The following is an 18,016-nucleotide window of genomic DNA, read 5'->3' as shown; positions in this document are numbered from 1 at the left end:
GATGTCGGTGAAGAGATTTTAGTTGTTTTGGTGATGTGAGTGATGTAGAATTTGATGCCATTCTAAGTTATTGTAATGATGTGAGATTCTCTTCTCTATTGATGTAGGGTCACGGGTGAACTTCTCTTTGTGTAATTGCCGGAAGGAACAAAAAATGTTAGGTTAACTCTCTGAACTCTCTCGCTCGTATTTTTCTCTCATGAAGTTCTCATTTAACAAACAGAGCGTTTGTAGAAAAACATGATAAAATAAGAAAGATTATGAGTGTTAGGGCGTCATGCTCCTCAACATGAATTTGTGGTTGAACCTGCGAATTGCAAAGACCCATGTGCAAACCGGTAAAAAACTGAAAAATGTGTAGATTCTATTCGCAAAAAAAAAGTTGCAAATTCAATCAACCACATACACGTCAGATCTAATCGTGTCCAAAACTATCTTAGTTTTTCTAAATAAATTTTTTCACCATTTTTTTATAATTAAATTTTTTCACATTATTAAAAAAACTAATTTTCTCTCTCTCGGTCACCTTATTCTTTCTTTCTCTTCACTTTTTATTATACTGAACGACCTGCCAAATCTATTTTATTTCTCACATTTTTATCTTTACTTGTTTTCTCAATCAAACAAAGCAGTAGTATTATGGAAGCAGAGAGAAGCATAATTATATTTCATAAATTTGTAGTCAAGATAAGTTATTCCTTTTATGTTGGCTTAAGCATAATTATATTTCATAAATTTGTACTCAAGATAAGTTATTCCTTTTATGTTTAGCAACTGGCCTTAGAGTAAGCATATTATAGCTAGAGTGCTAGCTAGACAGGGAGAGCTGGAGAGAAAGCGAAAGAGAAGGGGTACAATCCTTGTCAGGGACAGTGAAATTTTCCAAAGAGACAAGTAAAAGCGCACAGGTATGTCAATTAAGATTCGCTTTTGTGAGATGGAAATGGAATAATTTGATGAAAATAACTTTTTCCTATGTTGCAATGTGTTCAAAAACACACTTACTAATTGAAATTTGAAAGCGAATACATTTTTACTACGATATTCTTTGATTCACCATTAAATCCGTTCAGATAAGAATTTTATCCATCATAATTCAGCCACTATCTTAACAACTCGGTCATTATTAGAAGATTAACTAACTTGGAAAATTTTCCCCACAATAAAATTTATACAACTAACGTGGCAATTTTGTTTCCACCTTTAATAAAGTATTGTGGATTAGTTACACATCTCTCTCATTCCAACTTTCTATTCCGTCAAGAATATTGGAAGATGTCAAGATGCTAAACCACAAAAGCATTAACTTTTTAAAGAGTTAAAATAGCACATGGAGCAGATAATAGAGTCATGACTCAGCAGAAGTTTAAACATGCATGCATCATGTTTGTTTAAATTTTCATAGAGCTCAATATAAAATCACGTTAAAATTAACCTGGTAAAATCTTAATTTCTAATTTATTTTAAATTTAATATATAAAATTTTAATTTATTCGTTAATACCTCAAGATATATGAAATCATATTTATTTATGTTTGCACGGGAGAAAGGAGCCCCACGTGACTGATCTGGCTCGGGATACGATAGTGATGTCTCTGACCAGAAATGTATTATTTTTGACCTCATAGGGGATCGAACTCAAGCCAAGAACCTAAGCGAAATCAGCTTTAGACCAAAGCTACTCTAAGTCACTTCTCAGCACCATTGACTAAAAGCTTTAATTGGAGGAATTGCACTGTCTCAAGTTATCATGGGGGCCGGGTCACAATGAATATGGCAGTTTGGGTTAGGGGCCCCATCCCCATCCAAAACTTATCAACTTGGTGTTTTGGATGGGTTGTTTGTTTGGATGCTCTTATCTTGTACTTGGCTATAGTCTATGGTGGAAAATAATTGGCTTTATATGCAGAACCTTGACAGCCACGGGGAATCACTTTTAAAGTAACCCACCGTAGACACAGCCAAAGAAAGCAAGAATCAGATACAAAGAAAGCACTGAGGCATTATAAATAGCACCCACCACCCGTAGAGAGTAATCAGAGGCAGAATCCAAATGGCCACTTCAATCCTCGACGTACACAACGTTAGCGTAGAAGGCTCCGGCAACGAGTACATCGTCTTCGGCCATGGCCTCGGCACCGACAAATCGGTGTGGAAGCGCATCCTCCCATACTTCGAACCTAACTACAAAGTCATTCTCTTCGACCTCGTCTTCGCCGGCACCGTCAACCCTGACTACTTCGACTTCCGCCGCTACTCCACCCTCGACCCCTACGTCGACGACCTCCTCGCCATCCTTGACGCCCTCCGTGTCACTCGCTGCGCCTTCGTCGGCCACTCCATGTCCGCCACCATCGGCATCCTCGCCTCCATCCGACGCCCTCAACTCTTCTCCAAACTCATCCTCATCGGTGCTTCTCCCCGGTACTTACTTAATTTTCCATTTCAAGAATTTGTTCTTGTTGCTTATTTGCTTAATTCAGACTCTGATTCTTACAGATTCTTGAATGATGAGAGTTACCGCGGTGGATTTGAGTTGAACGAGATAGAGGAAGTTTTTTCAGCAATGGAGGCCAACTACCAGGCGTGGGTGAGGGGTTACGCGCCGCTCATGGTGGGGGCGGATGTTCCGGAGGCGGTGCAGGAGTTTTCTCGGACGCTGTTCAATATGCGACCGGACATTACCCTGTTTGTTTCTCGGACGGTGTTCAACAGCGACCTCAGGGGGATCCTGGGACTCGTCAAAGTGCCGTGTTGCATCATGCAGACGGCCAAGGACTTGTCCGTGCCGGCGGCGGCCGCGAGGTACATGCAGGAGCATCTCGGCGGGAAGACTACGGTGGAGTGGCTCAACACGGAGGGGCACCTCCCTCACCTGAGTGCTCCTACGTACTTGGCTCACAAGCTCCTGTTAGCACTGGCGGGGGCACACTGAATACTATGACGTTCCAGTATGTGCAGCCACTCTGGATGTAAGTGTGCATATATTCAAATTTGCAATGCTGATTGTGATTTATGGTCACATGCTTCAGGTTGATAAGTTGGATATTATAACCACTGCTATGGGATATGCATTGGCCACACAAGGAGGATTCTGCACTGGAAATGCAACAGTTATAGATCACCAAGTATGGCAGTGTTGTGTTGGGTTTCTGATTATATTGACTTAAAAAAACAAGAAATATGAATGAGGACAATGACATTAAGAATTAATTTCTCAAGGATTTGTTTTAGTACTTACAGTCATTTATGCCTATTCAAAGCTGTGCATCACTAAGTTATTGTTTGATGATGGCATCTATTTCTTATCCATTTTCCGTCCATTAATATCTGTGTTTTCAACCTTTGTAGCGATTGAGTAGCTCTGGCTATGTCTTTTCTGCTTCTTTGCCCCCATATCTTGCAAGCGCTGCAATGAACGACAGTCAGGTACAACTCATGTCTCATGAAGGAATGTCATATGGCCACAATAAACCTTTAAATGCTAATAGTTATAAGCCTGTACAGTGCACAAGTTTTGTTGGGAGTTACAATTTCAATTTCGAAACCTTCAATTATTAATTCCCAATTCATTGTAAGTTGTCATGATCTTGAAATTATCTTTATTGAGAAGCTCAGTCCTTTTCTACAGGATGTGACATTTTTTTAAGGCCCTGGAAATGTGAGAAGTGATCAATTGGCACTTACTCATTTTGGAAACAAGCTACAGACCACCTTTATATATTAGGGGCCTTGAGAAGAATTGCATCTGAGGTCCTAAAGAAGTGAGCAAGTTTGTGAGTTTGCTTCTGTAGTGAGTGTTTTTGTGTTTGATAGGTGACTACTAGTGAGGGTTAGTAAGCATAATAGTTAGTTACTGAGTTGGTTAGAGAGTGAGTAAGGAGGCTATACATAAGATGGAGAGAGGAATAGTTTTAGTATCTAGATTTTAATCAGGATTATTTGGGAAAGTGTTGGTCTCTTGAACTCCAATGACCATTGTAACTTCACAGCTTTTCTTTAATAAAAGTATCAGAGCCTTCCACCATGTCTCTCAATTGCCAACTAGCTATGCAGGTGGGGATGCCAGCATTGCAGTGTTTGACTGAGACTAGTAAAAGAGCTAGTGCACAGTGAGTCGGACACGGGCTCTATGGCTGAGGAGTATGGTGGGAAGTTAGGAGTGAAATCACATAAATTATGCCTCTTCCACTATTTTCTTTAGGGTTAGTCTTGTGTACGGTTCCATATTTAATTCTGTGTAAGCCATTTTTTTCAACAAGTTTTAATCTAAAATTTTTAGATTTATCGGGTCAATTTTGACCCTTGTTAATTTGGATTTGTATGATCATTTTTATTCTTCCAAAACAACTCGACCGTTTTCTTCTTTGTAGTCAACTTGGGTTTCTTTCACACTATTTTCTTTCTTTCTGACATTTTTTTCTCCATTTTGTGTTTCCAATGACTCGCCTGTACTCCTAGGGAGTAGGGAGCTGGATCTTTGAGTCACAGATTTACGGAAGAGTTCAGTGAAATTAATAGTACATCACAAGGAGATATTTTTAGATCTCCCTGTTTGAAGACACTTCCCAGTACTTTTGTTGCCAGGCGACCAAAGAATTCAACTTTGCTAGATTTTAGCCCTCCACCTGTTGCTTTCAGCAATGTGGCTGATGAAGATATGTGGTTGAAAATGAACAATGGTTACGTTGCGGATCTTGATTCACTTCAAACTACTCCCTTTCGAAAAGTTCAATCATTCCCAGCAAGTGAAACAACTCCTGTTAGTTTATTTATCATTTCTTTTGATGTCTTGCTCTTTTCTTTCTTTTCTATTGTTGTCTAGACATATTTGGTGGAGGTTACTTTTTAATGAATTTTACATTTCCTTACATTGTTGGTTTCATCAGTTTTACCAAAACAGTATTTAACCATTATAGAGCCACCTTATCATGATTATGTATCAAAGGTTTTATGAAAACAAGACTGTACTTTCAATAGCACTTCATGCATTCAGTGGCTAATGCGTTGCTTTTAAACAATACCATATTAATCTCTCTTTTTCATTAAATATATATGCTGCTTTTTTTAACTTGTTTTCACATGGCTTGTTTGTCAGGGTTGTATAAATCAAATCGAGAAGTATGAACGAGAGGTTCAAGAGTTGAGGAGACAACTGGAACTTGGTTATGAAAAGATAAATGAACTGGAGGTCAGTATCTGATATACTATCACTCTCCTGCTTTGTTGAAAATGAAAGTTAATATGTATGGAACTGTGATCAAGCCAGAAGACCATTCCAACAAAGTAGTGTAACTTGATACTACGAATTAAAAGGGATGTTTTTCCAGTACTAAATTACTAATTACAATTATGATAAATGAGAATTATGCATATCACTTGTGCTCTTGTCTAGAAGATTTCCAATTTGGTTTCTCAATAAGTTTTAATCCATTTGCTGCTGCTGATATAGTGATATAAGGCATCGTTTATGTATTGTTAAACATCCATAAAATACTATCTTCAGCTCGCATCATATGAGATTGAATAGATGCCACTCTATTCCTCTCATTTCCTTTATGGGATAGATGGTATGTACTAATGCAGCTAACTGGTCTCTGTATTGTGCATTGCTCTGCCTTGATGCAAATTAATCCAGAGAAAGCATTCAGAGGAAGTACCATCAAGCAAGCAATTAATGGGTGAGAGACCTGAAGATCAACAAGAAACACAACTAATTCAAGAATTGCCTCTAAGATTATCTGAATCTGTGGAAAACTTCAAAGATAGCTTTGAGGAGGTTTTATCGGCAATGCAGGTTGAATGTCTGCACCATATCAGTTTCTATCAATCTTTATTCGCCTTGATCATTTCAAGAAACAGAAAGTTTATTGTCTATTGTTTTCTAAACAGAAAATTGCATCTGGTGGCAAATTGTCGACTGCGAAGAGGCTTTCAACCATGAGTGAAATTGGTGCACAGCTTTTTGAAACTTTGGAAGCTAACTGTAGAATGAGTATGAACAGTGAAAGTTCTTCCACAGGGAACCATGCTTTAATCCATGAACAACAGAAAGAGTTTCACGAGAGGATGAATATTATAATGACATCACTGGAGTTATCAGAGAACTCGACAACAACAGAGCAAGAGAGGAATCCTTCGTGCAGCTGTGGATACAAGGTAGTTATCCGGCCACAAATATCAAGATATCAATCACCAATCATGGTTTTATTCTTTGTCTTACTCTTTGTCCAGAACTCTGTTGTCATTAATACCTCATAGTAACTGAAGCCTTGACTGACATGTGTTCAATAGCGAGTAAATAAGAAAATTTAGATATAATAGGTTTTCATGTGATTTTATGCTCTATGCTCTTTACAAAACAAGTGAAAATCATTGTTATCTCATTTTGCTGGTCCTTTTGGAATGTCCATGTCAGAATTGGAAGAAATAAACTTGTATTAGTTACGAGATCTCTCATGTTATCCTATTAGACAGAAGCTTAAATCCATATGATGACTGATTTATTTATAGATGCTATTTTCTTCCTTATAACCTTTAAATGAAGAGTACATTCATTGTCTTAAATATGATTTGAGAAGTTAGAAACTGCTTCTGAAAATTAGTACCAAGATTGTAAGATTTCATCCCACTTGCTTTATATTGTTGTAGTCCTATCTATATGAATTGTGTAACTTTTATAGTACCTCCTAGGTGAGCTTAATGTGAGAAAAACTGAAGAATTTCTATTGGCAGTAATATACAATGGACAATGTTAGAAATATAACTATTCATGTGTCATAGGTAACAGCTTCAGCTTTTGAGATAATTAGTTCATGACAGACAATTAACTTGATAGAATTAGATATTTGTATATTGATTCATTTTAGCTTTTCATAGAATCAAATGTCATTGAAGAGAATAAAAGATTGAATTATTTAGAGATCAAAAGTCAGGCTGAAGGAAGCTTCGTATTGTTTTAAAGTCTGATTTCACTAGTAATGCACAGATCTGGGAACTCACTTTTTCTGCAACAATCATAGTTGAAAGATATAGAACTGCATTCTAGCATAACATTTGATTATCCTAAACTAATTTTTGTGACAAAGGGCTCTGATTTGGGAGGAGAAACTGCTTACTCAAAGAATGATTTAACTGAAAGATGTGAAAGCCTAGAAAGGGAGTTACTACTTTTGAAGGATGAAAGAGACTCTTTGCTGCTGAAGTTCTCTGAATCATCTGAGAAACTTGCAACGGTTTCAAGGCAAAAGGAAAAGGCTTTGCAAGATTTAAATACTGAAGTTCAGAGAAGGGAAAATCTAGAAGGGGAGGTTAAGAAGTTTTCTGCAGCTTTTGCCTGTCGTCAGAAATCACTCATTTCCTTCCATAGTGAAGTTAAGACCAAATTTGAGAAATTGAGAGCTCAGACACCAATTCCAGTGCTCAATTCTTTTGGTTATTAGGACTAGTGTTTGTTATAAACCTTGAATAGCTTAGTGTGTTATGTTGTTAATGTATTAACATTAAATTAAATTTATTACATTATTATTCCACATCGCTTTAGTTGAAAACTCTTATTTGTATGAGTTAATTGATTGATGACACAAGGTAGGTATGCCTTCTATTTAATTGGCTGACAACAAATCTCAACTCACAGCTTTTTGGTAAAACAACTCTGACAAGAAAACATCATTCTATCCACCAAAATGAATTATTTTTGGTGGTTTATTTTTAATCATTTCCATAATTAATGATGTGTAAATTTGAGGTTAATGTATAAATTTTACTAGCTCTTAGGATATTTCACAACCTCACTAGTATCATGAGGATATTTTTATTGCGTATCCTTTAATTTTTGAACAAATTCAGATAAACTAGTATTGAACTTTAATTTAAGAAGGGTGTATTTAAAATTTATCCAGTTTCAAAAAAATTAAAATTTATCGTTTTTAGAGTTTGTATCCTATCATTGTGGTATCAGTGTTTCCAAGAAGCTTCCAAAGCTTTCATAGTAAAATCTATCATCACTTCAACAGTTTAACTCCAACACCTTCTATTCCTTCTACTTAAATTTTAAGCCTCTTCAACTTTTCGACTCAAATTTCTGCAACAGCCAAACCACAAAAAAGACTGAGAGATTTTCTAAATGAACAACAAGAGCCTTTCATCCTAGAGGTATACCTTTCAGAAAGAGAGTATTTAAAAACGTCTAGCAACAGTTCAGAGAAATCAGGAAGCTTAAACAAGAGGAGAAAGGCTCTGTTACCATTTTATCAATCACATTATGCACATATTATTAAACTCTAGTTTTAACTCTTAAACTCTTACAAGTTTACGATTCTAGGTAACCAAAACGAATTAAATCGAAGTAAACTCTCTTTTTATAAACTTCGGTGAACTCAAGTAAACTCGATAAACTCAGCTCGCGAGTTTACTAACGAGTTCACGAGTTTAGCAAAAGAAAAGGAGAAAAATCATCTATTTATCAAAATGATAATATTTCATGACAAAGTCTTTGCAATACTACTTTTATTATTCACAAATCAATCCGGCCCGCTTTGTGTCTCTTTTCCTCTTTTCTCTAACATTTCTTTGTTTATTACGTACAAGAGTGTGCTACTGCAATATTTCTAAAATTGTCAATTATTTTGTTATTTAAGCACATATTTTTAATTTTATTGGTGTTTTCACCATAATTGTGATTTATAAATATTATTTTTACATGAGGTGAACTCTTACGAGCTTACGAGTCGAGTTAACGAGTTGAGTTTACGGGCATTCCACGAGTTTACGTAAACTCTCGAGTTTGACAACCTTGTTTGTAACATGATACTACAGTTTCATACAGGTCTAATATTGATTAAGTTCTTAGGGAAAGACCGAAACCAGGAATTATAGAGATTTGATATAGTAAATCCTTAGATTCATTTGTGAATGAAGAAAATAGCTTTAAAAGTTCATGAATGTGTCACGTCGGTCAAGTTGGTTCTTCCTTCACCTCAAAAGTCAATAGTTGACCAAAAATATGGAGAGACCAACTTGATCAACTATTGTCACATTCAGGAACTTCTAAAACTATTTTTCGATGTACCAAAAAAAAAAGAATAATCTCTTATTTGGAGTAATCGAGCAGGGGCAATGAAAAAAAAAAGTGCATAGCTGGTCAAACACACCCTCTAATGCTACTTGACAGAATCTTGTTCTCTTTGCTCTTCTAATTGACATTCTTTACGTTATCTTCTTCTCATTTCTTATTAAATATTTTTAGTCACCCTTTTAGGTGGGTATCATATGCTTTGTCCTGCTTGAGAATCCGATTTTAGATTGTTGATCTTTGAATAAATGCCGGTTTCCCTACTTAAGCATTCATTTTTTCATCTTGTTATATAGTTTATCCTTCTTTTTTTTCTGGTCTAAAGTTTATCCTTTACTTTATCACTAGAAATTAAACCCGTGCGTTGCACGGGTTCGTTTTTAATTTGTATTTTTTAATTGTAATATTTAAATTTGTAGAAAGGTAAGAAATCTATTATTTAGAAGAATATTTAGAATATGTGTATAATTAAATATAATTGAGTTATGATATTCTCACACTTTCTTTCTCTAATAAGGGAAAAAAGGATCAAACAAGTAGATATTTTTTTTGTTGCTTCATCAGAAGAAAAAATAGGTAGATTTATATTGAGATTGAAATGAGAGTAGTTTTTTTTGATATAAAAGAAATTTAATTACTTAATTAGATTAGTATTGAAATGAACGTGGTAGTCTACTATTTTTTTTCTAATATTGATTTAGTCGTTGCAATGATGTTATCAGTTGTGCTAATTTTTTTTATCAAGATTGATGTGGTTGTTTACCATTGCTGATGGCATAAAAGTTCTTTTAAAATCACTTTCACGAACATAAAAATAGATTCTATCTAACTGCAAGATGGACGTCATTTGTTCCCTTTGAATGATTAAGTTGCTATTTTTTTCCATAATATGACAATATTGAGGAGTGAAAGATTCCTATTTCTTATCAAGAATATAGTGAGTACTACATTTTACACTTATCTTTCTAGTGCAGTATATAAATTTATGTGGCTCACACTTTGTTACTGATTTGTGCCATATAAATATATAAATGATGATATATTTCTATGATTTCAATTGAATGAGAAGAATTGTTTAGTAAATTACCATATATGTGAAACTCACAGTTTTATTTTCCAATCATCTGCAACGGGGATATATCACTAAGTAATGTGTGTTTCTTGTTGTTGTTGATGATCTTTCTCCTGCAATAAAGAAATAAGAATGAGTAATTTAAAAAAAACAATTTTGAAATTAACTAAAATAATTAAAAATGACATACTTGTTGAAGTAGTTAGAGACAATTGTCATTTTTTTCTCACCAGCCGCTGAAGTCCAAGAAATATGAATAATTTGAGTTTGTGAGTGATTTCACTGGTATGTTTATATAGAGATATAATAGATGCATGGTTCAATATAATACATTTCATTTTTTATTTATTTAATGTAGATAGTTGAAATTAACATTAAATTTGATTTTAATTTAAGGTACTATGCTAAAACCATTTGCAAATATAACTTTGTGGTCTGTTACACTTTTGTCATGAATGTTACTCTTTTGCTTATACATTTGATATTTATTAAGTTTAAAACTGAAATCATTAGTGCACAAGTTTCCACTACCTGTTCATTCACTCACTAAGCTATCTCATTAAAACACCAATTTTTTTACTAATGTATGTAGGTTCTCACGTGTATTTGTACTTAATACTTAGCTCAAGTGAGCTTTACTAATATATATAGATAGATAAATATTTTTTTTTGGAAAAACCAAATATATATATATATATAATTACTTTGGGAAATAAGAGCCCCAAGTACAATATAGATAGATATATATTGATTATTTTTTTTTATTTTAAAAGTATTTTATCTAAATTATTTATTAATAAATGTTATTTTGTTTTTTATTTTGATTTTTTAAATTTGTCAAATGCAAAACTCAAGTCAATTTTAAGTCTATGAATGTTGTTATTTAATATAAGTAGTTGAATAGGTTTTTATAATACAATTTTTTTCAGTTTTTAGTTTATTAAATTTTTTATTTTTTAATGTATTTAATATAAAGGTATGTGAGCTTTTATGGTTTAATACATATGTGTATTTGTACTTAATACTTAGCTCAAGTGAGCTTTACTAATATATATAGATCATCACTTTTTGGTTCATCATTCAGATCCACATTAATAGATATGTTTACATTATACCAAGAGCATTTTTCTTTCTTTCAATATGATCATTTTGCTTTGAAGCCTACAATACCAAGAAAAAAAAAACCCATATGGTATTCGATAATGGACCTCTTGTTTATCCAACAGAATGACTTGGATCAAAAACAATATTGACTAAACAATTTCGGAATTTTTTTACAAAATCTGTTGTCAGACTATTTACAAAAAGTTTATCTGTAAAATGAGAAAGAAATACATCATTAGATTTTTATGAATAAATATTAAGATACATTTTTAAATTAATAAATCAATGGTGAATAACCGAATATAGTTGCATTTACCTCATTTTATAATCAACTAGTGTTTTTTACCCGCGCGTTGCACGGGGAATTTATCTATTGTATTTGATAAATCGATCGATATTTTAAATTATAAAAAATTTAAGATACTAAGAAGGTAAGAATAATCATAATAAAGATGTAGATATTTAAATAGCATAAATTCAGACACTCAATTCTAGTGTTTTGTAAAGTTTTGCATATATGAGGTATAACTGAATTTTGTTTGCGAAGATGTATACCCGTGTTACATAAAAGATATTGTTTTTGTGTTTTAAATATGTAACAATACATAAATATATAATTATTGTTTACATTATTAAAAGTACACTTAAGTTATATAAAAATGTTTTTTTTCACTCGTACAAATTTTCATTTTTCATGTAAAATGTTCCTTCTCGTGAGATCTCGTAACTCAAATATGTTAGCACTAATAAATTTATAGTACATATGTATTAATATTTTTTATTCCTCATACTATTCTTACTATCAAATTATTATAGTTATATACATATATAAATATAATTACTCTTAACTTTTCTTTACTTAATCTGAACGGTTCAACTTTTAACTATTCTTCTTCTTCCACCTCTTCCCTCTAATAGTATTGGATGACTCCAAGCTCTAAAACTCACTCATTAATATTCGATACTTCATTAGTGAATCATCAAATATATTCCATAAGTACTAATTGGATATGACATCATACCATCTAAAAATTCACATTTCACCTACTTCTTTGATCCCCTTGAAGTGCTATTGCATGAGATGCTTCTTTGACCGCGTAAAAGCGCTTCTATATGAGAAACAAAGGATCAACCTTAGTAAAGCTTTGTTCTCATAGCAGTACTTATCTCACAGGTACCAAGAAGTATTACTACAATGTTCAATGCAGAGCTTGGTATATTTGGCAAAGCTCTGCTAACAACATAGAAATCAACCTTAATAGTCAAATTTTTTAGCCTCACTTCCACAATTGGAGCTTTGCACCTAAGTCCTAAGACAATAGAAATAATCAATCAGTTCAAATCATCTATATATTATATTGGGATCAAATACATGATTCAGTGATTTGATTTTATCTTAAACATAAATTTGACTGATTCTTCTAAAAGTTAATAAAGGGCATAAACAGTGGCTAAAAGCTAGATTAGCCTCAAAGTAAAATGCTTGATTATAAAGTTAGCCTCAAAGTGACACACAACTGACATAAAAGCAGTAAAAATGAATCTAAACCACCTTCTTAGAGAAGGAGAAAAGCAATGTAAGCATACTTGGAAAAAGGAGTAGACTTGAATTAGGACGGAACACAAACTTGACATCAATTGTGAGCATATATGGTTTTAATTTTAACCATTCAAGAATTACCTCTCAAGTTGCTTCTAATAACTTATTTCTTAAACGGGAAATCTAATTCCCAAACCTCCATTGAAACAATGGTTAATCAGGGAATAGAGTTCCAGAAACTTGACCAAAATACTAAACATCAAATTGTTTTCCCATCTTAAGAGTGGAAATTTTTTTTTCTTCAAAAGGTGCATAATTGCTGAATGCGATCACTCCTTCAATTACACAAAAATAGTACTCCAAATACAACAATAGAAGGTTTTATATGAAAAGAACATACCTTTGTATAAGAAATCAGATGCATAATCAACAATGGTATAATTATCAAACTGACAAAGGTAGCATAGTCACTTGTTAAAATTAAATTAACTAACCGTTATTGATCGTGAGAGATAGAATTTAAAAAATAAAACCAAAATAAACTTGGATGATCATTATTTCTCGCCATCCCATAAAAAAAAGTGCAAAAAATCGGTTTGAAATAACATACCTTAGGTACAAACATAGTTGTTAGAGCCTTTAAAAATCCTCCAATCATCTATCCCTCTTCTAATCGTGCTGAAACAAAGAATTCACACACACCTTTTAGGACCTTGCTGGGAGCAAGCAAGATGCATCCTCCAATCCAAAGAATATAGTTGAAGAATGTATCCAACATCAAATGCCTAAATCACCACAAACTACATTCATATCCAATCTGTTTGCATCCAACATCAAAATCCTTCTCCAATAATGGCTATAATACACTGTTAGTCATATTTGCTTAAGAATCTAGTTGTATTTGAGTCCATGTTTCTAGAAAACTCATGCTTCGTGTACATGTTCAATTGTCCATGTATCTTGGTTGAGTGTGTATTTTAATATATTTTGAGTCGGTTATTGCTTTCTTTTATTGGTTATTAAAATTATAATGGAATTAATTAATTTATGATATTAGGAGATTGAGTTTGTTAGAAATAAGATATGATAGTTATATGTTTGCTTTTTGAATTTTAAGTCGAGTTGCAGGTACATATAAGAGATGAGATGATTGATGCAGTATCTTAGTTAATTAGGAAAAATATTTTAAAATTTTGATATTTTATAATCTCAGCACTACATATTTTATTTTAATATTGTAGATCATGAAAAAAATAAAAGGAGAAATCAGGAGATTCCGATAAATATGCAGTAAATTAAGCAAGAGAATTTTCCTAATTTGAAGAGATAATGAAAACGGTTTCAAAATTTATTTTGAAAATAAATTTAGTAATGAGTAATCTAGGTAAATCTTAGATAATTAGAGCAAATCTTTTGAAATATGGAATGACAAGTGTCAACAGAAGATAAACTTTCTAATGGAATAACACATGAAATTTTTTATAAACAAAAAATAATAAATTATCTAGTTTATCGCCTAAAATAGCACGGCTCTACAATCAAGAGACGAGGAATTTAAAATTTTCATTTACATTAAATATAATGTTACATGGTGGCTGATTTTTTTTTTTAGTGATTTTTGCTAGTTTTTACTTTGATTTTACGTAATTTCTAGTCAAAAAAACGTTGATATTTCATGTTTATTTTTAATTCATGAGTGTATGATATATTTATTGAATGAAATTAAAATATGAATTAAAGGAGTGTGCATCCCAGTATTTCCAGGTCGAATTTTAGAAAATATTTTTTTAATTAAGATAAAATCAAGAAATAAACAATATAAATTCTAATCAAATAAAAAATTTAATAAAGTATTAATTAAAGATAAATAAAAACTACCAAAATCTAGCAAATCACAATAAAAACTCATAAAATTTCCCTCTATTTATAGTTCATCTCATCCTAGTACTAAGTAACTACTATAATAACATCTAACTAACCTAGTAGTCCTTGATTAATTTCCCCTTCTGTTACATCCTTACATGAGTTTGAAAATTTAAGTAAACACATTTCTCTTAGGTGATAAGTGGAAACAATGTAGAAATAATCGCAGTCCGCAGCTAATGAGAAACTCTATCAAATTCACCTAGCAACCATCAAATCTCTGTGTCAATGGTAGCTCTGTGAACCCTCAGCACCAGATCATCTCCCTTTTTCCTGGAATTAACATTAAATAAAAATAAGACAAATTAAAAAAAATCAAGAAATAAACAACCTCAATCCTAATCAAATCTAAAATTTAAAAAGGTACTAATTAAAGATAGATAAAAACTATCAAAATCTAGCAAATCACAATAAAAACTTATAAAATCATAAGTTAAATAGAAATCCGAAAATTCAATAAAGACACCATAAAAAATTAATACTCTCAAAATAAAATAAAAGACCCAAGATAAAATCAAGAAATAAACAATCTAAATCCTAATCAAATCTAAAATTTAAAAAGGAACTAATTAAAGATAGATTAAAACTACCAAAATCTAGCAAATCACAATAAAAACTCATAAAATCCTGAATTAAATAAAAATCCAAAAATTCAATAAAAATACGATAAAAATAAATCCAAAATAAAATAAAAGCCCCACAGATAAAATCAAGAAATAAACAAACTAAATCCTAATCAAATCTAAAATTTAAAAATGTGCTAATTAAGGATAGATAAAAACTACCAAAACCTCACAAATCAAAAATAAAAATTTATAAAATCCTGAATTAAATATATGAAAATTCAATAAAAATTAAATAATACTATAAAAATAAAATAAAAAACTCACAACAGAAGAGAAAGACAATCATAAATTTTTCCTTTAGATTCAATACAAAATTGTTGGATGAAAAATTAACTTTAATTTTTTGTTTGAATTAAAAAAAAATTGAAAGTTAAGTTTTTTTTTTTTGAATTTAAAATTATTGTTCATATGGAAATAGTGCATTCAATGTGTTGAAGAAAACTTTGTAAGAATGCAAGAAATATATCATAAAATCATCCAAAAACACAACAATATGGTTGGTATTTCATCTATGTTCTACCAAATAACAACATCTGTGTTCTACATTAAGTCTAAGCCTACAATCTGAATTAGACACCCATCATATAGTAGGACATATGTTACCTTAGCACCCATAATTACTAACTAAACACTTTGCAGACTGTTTATAGAAGATGCATATAAAGGACCAAACAATCAATCAAATATAAATGGCCAGAAACTCAAATCAAATTCTCTCTCACATGTGCTAAGGAGATTACTACTTTTAAGGCATGACATGAATCTAAAAACTAAATAGTAAATGTCATGTAAAGTCCAAACATTTCAATGATAGCATCACATGCTCCTTCTTCTAGATATCCCCATCAACCTTGACCTATCTTTGGGCCATCAAAAAAATTTGAAAATAGGAAGAGAAAATGATATCACTTTCCAGAACCATAAATCTAAAAAAAAGGGAAAAAGTAATAAATGATGAGAATCCATACATCAAATTTTCCATCATAGATCATAACACCAACCTGAGCAATATCGTGAGTCTCAAAGGTAATCACATCGTTCTGTCATTAGATTAACCCCGTCATTACGAATACTTTCTTCAACCTACAAATCATGGAGAAAAAATCACAAATGTTATTTAACCCAAAAGTCATGAAAATGTATAGAAGCCCATGTATAGAAGCCAAAGATATATAAGGACTCTGTTGAATATCTGTTAAGATTTATTTTATTATTAATCTAAATAAAAAGAAACTAAATCTATCTAAACCTATCTCTATTTAAATAGATATTATCTCTATTTAAAAAAATCCAATAAAAATACCATAAAAATTAAGTAATACTCTAAAAATAAATCAAAAATAAATTAAGATAAAATCAAGAAATAAACAACCTAAATCCTAATCAAATCTAAAACTTAAAAATGTGTTTTTTTATTAGAATTAACCTTAGAATGACACGTGGAATTTGTTTTATGAGAATTAACGTGAGAATGACACGTCACTAAGAATTAACGTGAGAACGACACGTCACTAAATCAGCCTGATGGAAGTTCTTCTTTTCTAATATATATATTGATTTCACTTTTTTTTACATAAGGAATGAAAAACAGAAAACAGAAACAAAGAAGCCAATCTATTCCATCATCCTGCAGCACGGATGGTATCAAGGAGGAAGGCGGAAGTCGCCAAACTCGATGTGGTGAGCCCTCTCTTGCAGCTGGGCGAGCCAGCATGTCCGCTGCAGCATTGCTGTCACGAGGAATCTGCTCCAGACGCACCCTCACTTTAGAGCTTATATGGTTATATATAAAGGATGGAATAAGACATGAATACACAACCCTTAATGAAGGAGAAAAGACCATCCAAAAAGATAGCAAAATCAAGGACAACTCAAAAAATCGATTGCCCAACAAAGCACTAACAACAAGAGATAAGACGCAAACCCCCCGAAGCCAAAGGCTATCACCAAAAAGCCAAAAACTACCTCTGAAAGAACTAAACAACATGGCACAACACAAAAGGCCCTAGAATAGAATCAAAACCCAAAAAACCTCACTACAACCTTCTTCGCGCGAGAATCTGGGTGAAAGTTCATAGTTAAGAGCTCTTAAAATAAACTATGCTGAGAAGTATCACTTTCACATTTACAGCAGCATATTTTTAAAATGATACTAATCGAAAGAGTTGAGAAGTGGAGGAACTATGGTTTGTCTTGCCACAGTCTCGCCCCACCGTTGAACTTCGCTCACGGCTTGTAAAAAGTCTCTTTAAAATTCTTGTAAAAAAGTTTTCTTTAATATACTAAGTCCCTTTAAAATTCTTGTAAAAAAGTTCTCTTTAACATTTCCGCTTTAAACCCCAAAATGCTTGTACACACATCCCTAATTTCAAAGACTTAAGCGTGCATGTTTATTTTTAAATTGTTTATTGTTTATGTTTTTACATTGTTGTATCGCTCTCTGAAATTTATTCTCACATGCAATAAGTCTCGTCGGATAACTCATTTAAGTATTTTTTTTTTGAAGGTGCTTGTTGTGGTACTTTAAGCCAGATTAAGGTGTGGTACACAAAATGACTTGGTTCAATAAAAAAGACTCATGTATCGATTAAAATTTTGATTTTGTTCTATCATAGTAATGCAATGTTTTATTCTTAGAGACGTGATATATGAAGTAGTGTTTTCTGAGCTTTGTTCAT

General features: G+C 32.3%; 2 protein-coding genes across 4 annotated transcripts; both read left to right on the top strand.

Moving 5' to 3' along the window:
* Window positions 1–1,841: 1,841 nt before the first annotated feature.
* On the top strand, window positions 1,842–4,602 carry LOC130716876 (strigolactone esterase RMS3). Of its 3 annotated transcripts, XM_057566904.1 has the most exons (5): window positions 1,847–2,424; window positions 2,500–2,951; window positions 3,033–3,128; window positions 3,352–3,429; window positions 4,462–4,602. In XM_057566904.1, the coding sequence occupies exons 1-2, from the start codon at window positions 2,054–2,056 to the stop codon at window positions 2,933–2,935; spliced, it is 807 nt and encodes a 268-aa protein (XP_057422887.1). In that variant the 5' UTR covers window positions 1,847–2,053; the 3' UTR covers window positions 2,936–2,951; window positions 3,033–3,128; window positions 3,352–3,429; window positions 4,462–4,602. The 3 variants fall into 3 exon arrangements, with proteins under 3 accessions (XP_057422889.1, XP_057422888.1, XP_057422887.1); XM_057566906.1 differs by lacking the exon at window positions 3,033–3,128 and having other exon boundaries at window positions 1,842–2,424; window positions 2,500–2,972; XM_057566905.1 differs by lacking the exons at window positions 3,033–3,128; window positions 4,462–4,602 and adding an exon at window positions 3,632–3,764 and having other exon boundaries at window positions 1,842–2,424; window positions 2,500–2,972.
* A 25-nt stretch (window positions 4,603–4,627) lies between these two features.
* Window positions 4,628–7,532, top strand: LOC130716875 (kinesin-like protein KIN-7N). The gene is made up of 5 exons (XM_057566902.1): window positions 4,628–4,762; window positions 5,099–5,191; window positions 5,639–5,797; window positions 5,893–6,159; window positions 7,089–7,532. Exons 1-5 carry the CDS (start codon window positions 4,661–4,663, stop codon window positions 7,440–7,442), a joined length of 975 nt encoding a protein of 324 aa, XP_057422885.1. The 5' UTR covers window positions 4,628–4,660; the 3' UTR covers window positions 7,443–7,532.
* Window positions 7,533–18,016: the final 10,484 nt, after the last annotated feature.

This window comes from Lotus japonicus, chromosome 5, assembly GCF_012489685.1.
Source record: "Lotus japonicus ecotype B-129 chromosome 5, LjGifu_v1.2".
NCBI classification, from domain to species: Eukaryota; Viridiplantae; Streptophyta; class Magnoliopsida; order Fabales; family Fabaceae; genus Lotus; species Lotus japonicus.
The sequence above is the reverse complement of the archived record's forward strand: the minus strand, read 5'-3'. Positions and strand labels throughout refer to the sequence as shown.